General features: G+C 32.8%; 1 protein-coding gene across 1 annotated transcript in view; it reads left to right on the plus strand.

Annotated features, from left to right (window-relative positions):
- Positions 1-13,274, plus strand: part of TTN (titin) — a 274,545-nt gene that overhangs the window by 146,992 nt on the left and 114,279 nt on the right. Inside the window, exons 157-171 of the mRNA XM_012726861.1 lie at positions 7-90; positions 218-301; positions 439-522; positions 646-729; positions 861-938; positions 1,333-1,416; positions 1,873-1,959; positions 2,230-2,307; positions 5,705-5,815; positions 7,111-7,179; positions 9,062-9,142; positions 10,038-10,109; positions 10,712-10,798; positions 11,641-11,703; positions 11,978-12,067. Of these exons, the coding sequence (XP_012582315.1) occupies positions 7-90; positions 218-301; positions 439-522; positions 646-729; positions 861-938; positions 1,333-1,416; positions 1,873-1,959; positions 2,230-2,307; positions 5,705-5,815; positions 7,111-7,179; positions 9,062-9,142; positions 10,038-10,109; positions 10,712-10,798; positions 11,641-11,703; positions 11,978-12,067 (1,236 nt within the window). The remainder of the gene's footprint in view (positions 1-6; positions 91-217; positions 302-438; positions 523-645; positions 730-860; positions 939-1,332; positions 1,417-1,872; positions 1,960-2,229; positions 2,308-5,704; positions 5,816-7,110; positions 7,180-9,061; positions 9,143-10,037; positions 10,110-10,711; positions 10,799-11,640; positions 11,704-11,977; positions 12,068-13,274) is intronic.

Genomic DNA, 13,274 nt, shown 5'->3' on the forward strand with positions numbered 1-13,274 from the left:
TTAAAGTGCCTGAGGTGCCAAAGGCAGCTGTCCCAGAAAAGAAGGTGCCAGAAGCAATTCCCCCCAAACCGGAAAGTCCTCCCCCTGCAGGTAATAAAATTCTCCAAATAAATGTCTCAAATAAAAACCCTCTTCTTAATGCTTAAAAATATTTTTGCAGAATATTTCATATTCTTTAGTCAATTCTAGTTTTAAAATGAACTTGTGTCTTTTAAAGTGTATGAAGAGCCAGAGGAAATTGCTCCAGAAGAGCCTCCAGCTGAAGCTGTGGGAGAGCCAGAGCCCCCTGCTCCTCCAAAAGGTAGCTGGGTGGGGACCACGATGCCGAAGCCAGCCTTGGACCCTTCTTATCTAAAATGTTTGGGTGTTATAAGCTTTTGCCTTGTTTCAAACTCATCTTCAACATAAATTCTTCAACATAAATTCTAATATCTTTAGTGACTGTGCCACCAAAGAAACCGGTCCCAGAAAAGAAACCACCTGCTGTCATTGCCAAAAAGCCTGAACCACCTCCAGTGAAAGGTATTTTCATTGCCACTTAACTTCCCCAAGTGTCTATCTTTAAAATATTTGGTTCTGCTGCTTGCAGAATCATTATCATGTCATTGAAGCGCTCAGCTAAAAATTACTAATATCTTTTTCAAGTGCCTGAAGTGCCCAAAGAGGTTGTTCCTGAAAAGAAAGTGCCTTCAGTGGTTCCCAAAAAACCAGAAGTGCCACCTATTAAAGGTATATGTCACTGTCCACCATTTGAGGAGGTGGATTCAACCTCCAACTCTTAAAAAGCATTTTATTCTATAAAAATGGGTGAGTGCGAACAAGCAATTCTTCATAATTCTAAAATACTAATATCTTTAAAGTGCCCGAAGTTCCAAAAGAAGTTGTTCCAGAAAAGAAAGTGTCTGTTCCCCAAAAGCCAGAAGCCCCGCCAACTAAAGGTACATATCACTAACAAGATTCCGCTGAAAACTATAAAATAAAGTCACTTACTCTAGGAAACCCTTTTATCAATCATACGATACACACCATTGCAAACCTGCCATTCTGGGTGTTTAGGGTTTAAATGTTCTTAAATTGCACCATTAATTTTTTAAAAAGGAGTTGATTTATCATGAAAGACAGTGCTGAAAGAATACTAACATGATTTTATTGTATGCAATAATCTACGTTGTCTTCCCGGCTATGTACAACAAGGATAGATCACTGATCTTTTTGTGAATTTCATTCTTGGCTCTGTCCCTGGGTTATTTGAACAAGATGCAAATGAGGTGTGGTATAAATTTCATAAATACCCCAACTACCTAGAAGTAAAATGAACTAATATCTTTAAAGTGCCAGAGGTGCCAAAGAAACCTGTCATAGAAGAGAAACCAGCTGTTCCTGTCCCCAAGAAAGTGGAGTCTCCTCCTCCAGAAGGTACACATAAAACCACTAATAAGTTTGCTACCTGTGACTGTTTCTAACTTGAGCCTTTTGCTTTTCTCTTCCAATTAAGTATCTCTTGGCCATAGTCTATGCTTTCATTATTTATCTCACTTCACCATTCTTAATTAACTCTATTCTCACACTGCTTTGGCATTATCAGCCAGCAGCATCTATATTGGCTGTTGTAAGCTGAATTATACAAAGTTTATCTAATGAACTCAGAAATTATAATTGGAGATCTAATGATTATAAAGGACATTAAGTATCAGAGGGATTTTAGAAGGTTTCAAACCAATAGAAGTGAGCTCAAATAAGAGAATTTATCTTAACAAAAATCAGCTTTGTTTCTTGAATCAAAGGAAGAAATCACCCTTGTTATTGATTGTGTTTGGTGTTTTGTACATTTTAAGATATTGCTCCACACATTAAATTAACTCTATCTTTAAGTATATGAAGAACCTGAGGAGATCGCTCCTGAGGAAGAGCCAGTTCCTGTTGTGAAAGAAGAGGAGCCAGAAATTCCACCACCAGCAGGTACAAAGCAGCATCCACTGGACAGGATAATATGCCACTTGATTTTTGTGTCTATTTTACGTCTTCTTTAAAGTAAAATACTGAAGTTTTTTCTCCTCATTTGACATTGGATCTCATTGGAAAGAACAAAATTCATTTGCACACTCAAAACTTTGGTCCCACAGAATTTTACCATGTACATATCAAAAAAATCTGTGAACTTTTAAATTCATTATCATTAAACTTTTCATTATAATCATCTGCCTCTAAAAGAAATTCCTGTCTTTCAAGTGCCTGAAGAGCCCAAGAAGATTGTCCCAGAGAAGAAAGTTCCTGTCATCAAAAAACCAGAAGCTCCACCTCCTAAAGGTACTTACAGAAAAATAAATATTTGTCTCACTTTCTTTGTAGTCTAAATTTTTACCCTACTTTCTTACCTTGTACGATGCTGTATTATCTGTTTGTCATCTGTATGTTGTAATGTTCAACAGTGTAGATCTTGCAATTTTATATTATTAAATATACTAATATCTTTAAAGTACCTGAAGTGTCAAAGAAAGTTGTCCCACCGAAGAAAGTCCCTACTGTTAAGAAGCCAGAACCACCACCAGGTAAATGTATTTACGTCATCATTGACATAATAAGTTTTTTAAGTACTCACTCTCCTAAAGTAGAATCCAATTTGTTGTCCTTATTGTTGCATAACTAGGAAAGAAAATGTCCTTGTTTTGTTTTCATTAACTTTCATATTGTCCCATAAGTCAGACTATTAATTCTTAAAGTTTTTAAATACTCTTTTAAAAATAAAAATAATATCTTCAAAGCGCCTGAAGTGCCCAAGAAACTTGTTCCAGTAAAGAAAGAACCCGTGCCTGTCATCAAAAAACGAGAAATCCTGCCAGAAAAAGGTATCTACCATGAAGAAAAAATATATGCTTTTCTGAAAGCTACCTAAGCATTTTAATAATAGTTCTTAAAGCAAAAAGTACTGAGTATAAGTTTACACAAAAACACATTTTTAAGAAATAGGAGATGGAGGAAATAAGGGCCAAGAGGAAACATGAGGCAAGTTGAAGGGAAAAAAATGAGATCTAATTGTGCCATGACACAGTTATATGTGATAGAATACACATATCTCACTGAATATATAGAGTGATTCAAGTCAGATTTTTTATTGCATGTTTTCTATTAAAAGGACACTGTGTTAGAAAGATCAGATTCTTTATTCAAGCAATTTAAATCTGTCAGAAAGTGATTTTAGGAAGCTAAAGGAAGAAATGAAGAAAAAAAGATAAGGACAGTGCAAACCTAATGACCACACCTGCAAATGAGTATACAGGGCTTTAGAAACAGAGTAAGGGAAGATCAGTTTCAGGCAAAGACATCAGGAAAAGCTGTATTAAAGAAATTGAATTTTAATTTTTTAGTGGATTTTGACATATAGCAATTGAGGTAATGACATCCCTTGCAAAGGGAATATTACATGAAAAGTCACAAAGACAGGGATTTTAGGAAATTCAGTGACAGCCACACTTGCATAATTTGAGTATGGCTTGGCTGTGGATTATTATTAGAGTGGGTCCTAGTTTACAGTTCTATGGATGTCCATAGAAGACATGTACTCTATCCTGTAAGCAGTGGGATGCTTAACACTTTGAAGCAGGTGCATAAATTAATAGGAGATAGGCTTCAGAAAGATAACTGGCAACAGGTTCAAGTTTTTGGAAGATAGTGTTAATAGCTGAGAGTCATGGAGTTACTCAAGGTCATTAAATAACAATATCAGTGGCAGTCAAAATGGAAAAGGAGATTGAATTTTAGAAAGGTAAGTTGGTGTCTGACTATCATCAAAGCAATTAGGAGCCCAAGATAATTGTAAGAGTTAAAGTTACAGTTAAAGTTAAAAAAACAAACAACAAAAAAATAAAAAACCAAGAGTTGAAGATACATAAACCAAGAGAATGGTTTATTGGGCTCCTGAAATGATATTAGAAAGAAGACAGTGAAAATATTCACTTTCTAAGTGTAGACTTAAAATGCATACTAGAACTTCAGAATAAGATCAGGACTTGAGAGGTAGCTCTGGACATTATCAGCAGAGGTTGAGAACACAGATGTTAGACCTCAAAGAATGTAGGAAAACTTCATAAAGGCATCAACATTAGACCAGTGGAGAACATCTACATTTGAGAGTACACAAAGAAAGAGAAACAAATGAAGAAGGCTGAGATGATTTATTTATAGAATTAGAATATCTAAAAGTGCACCATGCTCTGAAGCCTTGGTCCCCGTGACATCTTACAAGAGGAAGTTCTTTGCTCTGTATTCTTTACCTGTTCTTTGGAGAATCTTGCATATCTTCTAATTCTTAATAGTAAATAAAATCAATATCTTTGAAGTGCCTGAAGTGCCCAGGGAAATCACCCCAGAAAAGAAAGCATCGGTTCCTGTCCCTGAAGAGACAAAAGCTCCACCAGCCCAAGGTACACAGCTGCTCTTTAAGTCTTGGAACAATGACATCAGCTTCATCATCTTACTTTGGTTATAAATGAGTCTTATGTATTGTCTGTTGTCTTATGCAGTGAAGTTCTTGGTATTTGAAGGGTCACTGAAGAATATGTAATATAGATAGTACAACTGAATTGCTATGTTGCTACTTAATAGTTGAAGTATTCTGAGTAGAGTCTAAAATAAAATACTATTTCTTAAGTTGAAGAGCCTCCTGAGGAAATAATATATGAAGAAGAAGCACCCATAACCATTGATAGAAAAGAGACTCCTCCAGTTGAAGGTATAAATATATAAAAATATAATTTTTTAACCTCTTGAAAATTACAGTTAGAAAAATGAAAATATTTTTAGGGTAACACTCCCTCTTGAAATTATATACAAACAATTCCAATGTGTTTGCTTCTTTTACCATACAATCTCCTGAGATATAATCTTTAATTTTATTTTTCTCAATGATAATTAAAAGCAGTAAGATACTGTTACCCAGGTAAACTGTAAAAGTTACATTGGCCCCTCAAATGATAATACAATGTCAAATTGTCATCCCATTGGTCATCAACATACATGGAATTAAGTAGTTAATAGAAAGTTCAAGTATACCTGAATGGAAATCTTACCTCTTTTTTTCATATAGCTGAATGTATTTGTTTTTGTACATATTTGTTTTTGTAATGGTAATATTTACATCTATGTGAAATTTGTATGAGTCTTTGTCAAGAACCGCACATTTCAAGCTGATATCCTTTGTCAACATTCTTTAAAGAACATGAAATTGAAACATACACTGAGCCTGAAGAATCTGAGCCTGAACCACAGCCAGAAGAAATACCAGAACAAGGTATTCAATTAATTAGGCTTAGATCTTCATCATCATATTCTTCATCTTGAAATACATGTGGTTTTTGTTGTTCTACATGTATAGTCAGTGTTTTTGTATCTGTATGTAAGATAATTTTTGTTTCAAATATGCTTCTCATTCTTAGGTATTCATGTAATTGGTATCATATACCTCATGTCTATGTGGCTTATATGGACATTTCATCTGTGGCTTGTGCCTTTTATTGTATTTCTCATCTTCCATGTACAGTGTAGTTTTTATGTTCTGTGTTCGATATTGTTTTGTATTTCGTGTTAAATACTTCTATGCTTCAAAAAAAACATTATTTGCATATATTGAAGTTACAACTTAACATTCTGTGTATCAACAAACTAATTACATATACATATACTAACACTTTCAAAATACTCTTTTAAGAACCTGAACCTGAAAAGGTTATTGAGAAACCAAAACTCAAACCAAAGCCCTCTGCTCCTCCTCCTGCTCCACCTAAAGAAGATGTGAAGGAGAAGTTATTCCAACTTAAAGGTATAAAATGTCACTTCCAAAGTTTGATTAACATGCTTCAAATCGATTGAATCCATCGGAAATAGTGCTTGCAAGAACTTTGCCACTTTTGGAAGTGTGTACTTTCAGAAATGACCTTGCTGTGGTTTTTGCATAGAAATCTGTGCTTTCTGTTGCTCAGGCGTTCTGGGGTGCCTATCTGAGCATGCCTGGTGCCCCAAATGTCAGAAAGTACATTGTTAGCTACATCATGGATATCTAGCTTGTCAGCTAACTTTTATATGCCAAGTGGGGATTTCTGATTTCAAAGTTTGATTGGAATGTGAATCTTTGGAATCCTATGCATGGAATGTATAAGAAATCTTTGCAAGGTATTTTTAGTATTGCAGTAACAACTTAATGCAAAAGACAAAATTGTCCCTAAGAATTTCAAGTACTTTTAAATAATATTATAAGCAATATGTGTATGGCATCCAATTGTTGATATGCACTCAGATACCATGAAAAGAAAATATATGTCATGCCCCCAGTAATTTTTTTCTTTTGAAACTTTAAAGCTCAATTGTGTTGTGGTCCTCCGCATATCCACAAAGAAAGATTATGACCACATTTGCTATCCAGCATCTCTTCTCATTGTTAAATTTCCCTTCATTCTGTTTGCACTTAAATTTTTCTTTGAGCTTAAGCAATATTACTTAAGTATAAACCCCTTTAAAGCTGAAATAAACTGACAAAAACATATTATTCTTATATTTTAATAAAATGTTTGTTTTGTTTGTGGTGTCATGAAATTTCCCAGTCTGAAATCTAAATATAATCTTAGATGAGCATGTTTTACATACTCACCTATATGTGTACAAAACCAGAATCTTCTAGAGTAAGACTTTGCTTTTCGGCATTCTTACCCCTCTAAAATCCTCTTGGCCAAATGGGAGACATTCCAACATTTTAAGTCAGATATAAAAATGGCTTAAAATGCTTCCATCTGTAGATTGGTAGTCCACCAGGATGCATACTTAAATGTATTCCCCTTCATCGAAAACTTATACTTAAAGGGAAATTTTTTCTACCAAAATTTATCTTCCTTCTCTGTTAGATTTAATTCATATTTAACTTCAGAGTAAATCTGCCATCTGTTTTCATGGTATGTTTTTTTGGTGGCTTTTTACATGTTTCTTTGTGGCTGTTCTTGATCTTTATTAATGCTTTTGGTTATAAGCAAAGCTTGGTTTTGATTCTTGGAGCCAGTACTTAATAATTTGCTTCAGATTGACCTAAATGCCCAAATAATAAAAGTAAGCTCCTGTTCCTTAAAGCTGTTTCAAAGAAGAAAGTTCCTGAAAAGCCTGAGGTTCCAGAAAAAGTGGAGCTTACACCTCCGAAAGGTATTTCAGAATCTAAAAAATCTGCGTTTGGTGCAGTTCCCTTCATCTGACTCCTTGCTCTTCCTGCCTTCAAGAATGTTCTTTTCTTTCTTTTATAGAATAATCATAGTACTCACATTCATTTCTTATATTTTTGTAACTGTTATGGCCCTGGCTCATTGAGTGTTGCTTCATTTGTCTTCTATCATTTCATCCATTATATGACTATTGTTTATTTCTGCTTATCTATAAGTGTCTTCTTGCATTTGCCTAAACTTGAAAATACCAACTTTCACTGATTAGTTGAATTTATTAATCCACATTTTCGGATACATCTCAAGTTAGGATGCTAAGAGCTAGTAATAGAAATCTTTGGAATTTTACCTAGCCATAGCATTTTAAACACTTGTTCAGTATTAAGCACTAAAAATAAGTCATGTCCTTATTTCATATTGTTAAAATGATTTCTAAGAACCTCCTCATAGCTTTCCTATCACTTTTTTATCATTGAATACGAGACATTCTTTCAATTCTATAGAGCACATATTTAATAAGGAAATTTATTATCACTGCAGGTCAGCTTACAAAATGTATTTCTTGTTAAACAGTATTTTCCCTACTTAAACTTTGACCTGAAAGAAAAGTAATGGATCATAAAAGTCTAGAAAACATGTACTTAAAATATTGATTTTTCTAATATATATATTGTTTTATATTTTATTATATATGCAGTACATCCCAACCCAGAAATTGAATCTATTCTTGATTCTTTTCTGGAATTTTGAAAAAATCATCCATTTGAATATACACTTTCTGATTTATAAATGGAAATTGAAGATAGCATTAAAGACCAACACAAATATATTATGGATAAACAAATGTTGAACTGTGAAATTTTATTTAAATTACTTGACAAAAAATATTTACATATTTGTCTTTCATCTGTTGAAATTTTTGAAGAGTTAAACAACATTATGTTTATCACATTTAAAAAAAAGCTATATAAATGAACTGTACACGTATTGACTAAAGCACTAAATGGGGAATGTTATAGAAACTTTAAAATTCTGATTTTAAATATCTGAACATATAAAGATATATGGTACAAATAATGTTTTAAAATTAAATTTTAATTAACACCAGTGGTTCAGTAATCATTGAATGTTTATCCTTTATTTTTTTTTCATCAAATCCATGAAGATAGAAAGGTAATAAGAGACTGCTCTGAATAACCAAGCCCAATGTTCACCAAGAAAGAATTAATTGAGATTCCTTGGATCCTTTTTACTCTAACTACAAGAACATTTTTGTGTTCATTAAAAATAAGTTACAACACAAACTTTCAAATTCTATATTTTGTATCTCTAAGTTAGTATTATTTCAAAAAGGTGATGCTAAGAAAGGATGCTTCCCTTTTGTTCAGAAAGTGAGACATGGCCCTTCCCAAAGTCAAGGTCATAAAGCAGATCCCCTGACTGTCTTCTCTCACCAGGGAGAACATGGAATAATGATGCTTACACCTTCCAGTGTCATTCTAATGAACTCATTGCTCAGCAAGATACTAGTGTAGACTTGGGAGGTCTACAAGTGCAGATTGGAACAAAGAAACTGTTTAAAACTCTGTATTTGGTGAAAAGACTCAAACTCATGTAGAACATCTTCTGCACATTTAAGATGAATATATATGCCTGCAGTTAATGCAACTGATTACATCACAAGGTTAAATTACTTGCAGAGGAAATAAATTGAAGTGTTTCACTTACTTTTAAAACCTGTGATATTTATGTGCAAGAAAAATGTCTCTTAATGTACTGTATGTAACTAGTATTGAAAAAAGATATTTTTGTTGAAATTTAGTTTTTACATGAATTCATTTCAAAATTTGATATATATTTTTTTAAAGTGCTTGGAGGTGAAAAGAAAGTTCGAAAACTACTTCCTGAACCTAAACCTCAACCAAAAGAAGAAGTTGTTCTCAAAAGCGGTATAGTATTTTTCAACAATTATATAGGTTTTAAGTAACAAAAACTTGAAAACTTACAAATGTTACTGACCCTTAATTTTCTTTTAATTAGATTCCCTGCTTATCAAGATTAATTTGTATTTGCATTGAAAATTAAGAGGTCTATCATATCAATTTTATAATACAGAAATTTTGTGAGCATTCAGTATTTTGAAATTTACATTGTTAATAGAATATAACTAATTGATAATATTCTAAACTAATAAAAATGACATTATTTTTCATCATCAAATTATATAGTATAATAAATATGACTGGTTATATCCCCTAAATTACACCAGACCACTCAAATTTAAATTCAGTGTTAAGTTTTAAAGTGTAAATAGGATCACAAAAACTAATAAACAACAATTTTTAAAAAGTGAACTTTTTTCCTAGTAATAAAATATTAGCATAGAAGCAAGTTATTCAGATGAAGAACCACTTTCTAACACTGTCTTCACATAGAATTTGTGGAGATGCTTCTGTAATAGAATTACTGATTTGCAGGTTACATTTTTTAGATTTGTATATTTAAGTGAACTTTACAATTGTTTAAATATGCCTCATTAAATGATAGCATTGAATTATGATTAGAATTTGTTGTTTTTCAAATTATTCCTTTTGACTACAGAAACCTCTTTAAATAGACTTTCTCCAGAGAGATAAGTGACTCAGTGCTATTCTAATTTACATGACAGTAATCTTTAATTTGTCTTTTAAAAAATAGTATTTTTCTCTTAAATGCTTATTTCCCAGGACACTCAATGCATGCTTTTCATTTTCATTGCTTGGTACCTTATTTGCATTTATCATACTTATTTGTCATCTTCATTAGTTTGTCTTAGTTTACATGTAAACCTTTTTATCTTTTAAGTTCTAAGAAAGAAGCCTGAAGAAGAAGAACCTAAAGTAGAACCTAAAAAAGTAGAAAAAATTAAACCTACAGGTAGGAATCTCAGTGACAATTTGTGACAGTATCTATTAACAAAGTGGACATTGAACAAAAGGTTTATCTTGTAAACATAAGTGGAAACATAAATATAAATATATCTTCATATTTCATCGTGATATAATCTGTGTTTTCCATGGTCTGCTTTCTGTTTACTTTTATAGTAATGCTTTGATAGTAATTCTCCAACCTATTCATGCTATACTCTTCATTACTCTACCACCAAAATTCTTCCAGTAGAAATGATTGTGAAATAATCGAGTTAATTAAAGAATAACTTCATGAGAGGTGTCAACAAATGTCTGACAAAATTTGGGAACACTTAAGTGGGTTTATTTTTTTATCATTAACCTGTTCTCAGAGTACATTTATGTACTATTAGGGAAGTGACTTGAGATGGGGAAGAAGTGGATAGAATAGGGGGAAAAATAAATTAAGCTGAATCAAGAAGAGAAAATGGAAAATAATTGATGGAATTTAAACTTTTTAAAGTATCTGTTAAGTTTCTGAAAAATAAATTATCTGAACCGGCTTTTTTTTTATTTCTAAGTAATCATCTCTTAAAATAACATGAGAATATAATCTTATTATATTTAAAGTACCAGAACCACCTCCAAAAGTTGTTGAAGAAGTTGAAGTGCCTCCAGCTACAAAAAAAGAAAGGAAAATTCCCGAACGAACAAAAGGTACAAACTAACTCGTACTTTCTTAGTTGTTTTAAAAAAGTAAATACGAAAGATTTAAAATATCCGTTTACTGGCATCAAAATTTGAACATATGATTGTATGGCTTACTTTACTTTTTTATTTCATTCTCATGTGCAGTTAGCTAATGATCACTCAGTTGTAAATAAACGATCAGGTTTTAAACACTAGAAAAACTATTTTTATGGGCAACAGCATTGAAACCATGAAAATTACTATCTTTCCACATATTTTCTTTAAATTTTGCTAATACTAAGTCACTGCAGTTTAAGCAATTACTCACAATACAAAGTGTCATTAGGTTGGGCCTGGTTAGTACTTGGATAGGAGAAAGTATCATTAGATTTCCAGAATTTTTTTTTTAATTAAGTCTTTTTTATTGAGGTAATGTTGGTTTACAATACAATATGTTTTAGAGTTACAGGTTCACACCTCTTCAAGTGCATGTTTATCAGATCATGCCCACCACCAAAACACCCATAATTCTTCACCACAATTCATTGGGTTCCCCCACTCCCTAGGCTCTTACCTGCATGCTCTCTATCTCATTGTCTTTATTCTGCAGTCCAGTTTTAGGGGTTTGTAAGAATTGGGCTTGTCTATTCCTTTGTTTCTTTATATTCCACATAGAGTGAAATTATCTAGTTTGTCTTTCTCCTCAATACATTGTTTTAAATACAAAATAAATTTAGATCAGATAGGTGATTTGTTTAAATTCTATATGTGTTTAAACTCTAATATCTTCCAACATATTTTATGTTTTGACTTTGTATAAAACTTCAAAAATACTATGGTAATGTCCTTATCACTGTGAATTATTTTAGTGCCTGAAATTGAGCCAGCAATACCTCTCCCTGGACCTGAGCCAAAACCAAAGCCTGAGCCAGGTAAACAAGTTTCCTCTCATTATCAGTAGTTATTTCTTCATGCATCATGCAAATAGTGTGTACTATTCTGTACTAAACGTGAAAAGTAAGTAAAAATAAGTATGCAGGAAATGCTGTTAAATGTCCCATGATTTGGGTTTACAATAGTTGCCATAACCTATTTAGTATAGTAAAATATTTGGGATATATTACATCAGAAAAGGCAACAAGCCATCATATAAGGTTTTAGGAAATGACAAAGGGATAAATGAATGTAATCGGCATCTCTCTACAGAAGTGAAAACAATTCAACCACCTCCCGTGGAGCCCACACCAGCCCCCATTGCTGCTCCAGTGACGGCACCTGTAGTTGGAAAGAAAGCAGGTATTTATCCTATAATTTGCACTTTGCTTGCTTAGTAAAAGTGTCTGTACTTACAAAAATTCAAGCTCTCTTTCATGTTTGAAACATAGAAATTAATTCAACTATGGGGATTTATGATGAATCCTTGATTAAATCATCTTCATCTGATACTTTTTACATTTCTCACCAATGGGTGCCTCATGTGTTTTGATTAGAATGTGCATTCTGTAACCTGCCATTTCTTTCATAAGTTTTTGATGAAGTAATGAATGTTTTTTTTAAACATTTATTTATTTATACAGAACTGGGGTACAGGCCAGAGATGCGGAGGGTGAGAGGATTCACCAGGAATAGAGTGGGGAGCAGAACAGGCAGATCGAGGAAGTACACTGCTGAGGGGAGCAGTGGGAGGGTCAGGAGAGGTCTGCCTCGCCATGTGGATTTCTTCCGGGGCAGGCGGGAATCGAACTCATGCGGAAGCGGCTTAAGCTTCTTAGTGCAGTGCTTTAACCCACTGGCCACCAGGGAGGATCAGAAGTAATGAATGTTTTCAAGTATGATGTAAACTAATGAGTACAAGTATTCTCTGAGGACATATGCATAGGAATTCCATGAGGCTTCAAACTTTTTGAAAATCATCTAAAAATCATCTCTTATTTTCTAAAAATTTTACATATTGGGCAAATGGAAAAGTTGTGGAAAGGGATAGTGTTTATGGTTGTGAACATTATAAAATGTGTGCAATGAAATTGAATTGTACAAATATTTATAATGGTAAATTTTATTTTCGGTATAGTCTAGTACAATTTTTTAAGGTTGCATAGTTCAACCCTTAAATTTCTGTAAGAATTTAAATAGATAATGATGTCTTAAATATACTAATAGTGGCATCACTATCTCAAGTATAAACTTAGAGTCTTTCTTAGTTGTACATAACAATTAGAAGTTGATAACTTAGGTGATCCTCTCAAAACCAAAAGTGATTTCATATGTCAGTTATTTTAATACATCATTTCAATGATCAGTACACATCCTAACTATTTGATCCTTGGCAGGTTACTTATCTCTTTAGGTGTTAATTTCCTAATATAATTATTATCCGATAATAATAATAATCCATAGGACTAGAGAAAAGACTAAACATATGCAAAACACTTAGTACAGTGCTTAGTACATAGTAAACCTTGTAGAAATATTTGGATTTTTAAAGTTTTAATGACATGAGACA

Source organism: Condylura cristata, unplaced genomic scaffold (assembly GCF_000260355.1).
Source record: "Condylura cristata isolate star-nosed mole 26May11 unplaced genomic scaffold, ConCri1.0 scaffold00002, whole genome shotgun sequence".
In the NCBI taxonomy this organism is placed as follows: Eukaryota; Metazoa; Chordata; class Mammalia; order Eulipotyphla; family Talpidae; genus Condylura; species Condylura cristata.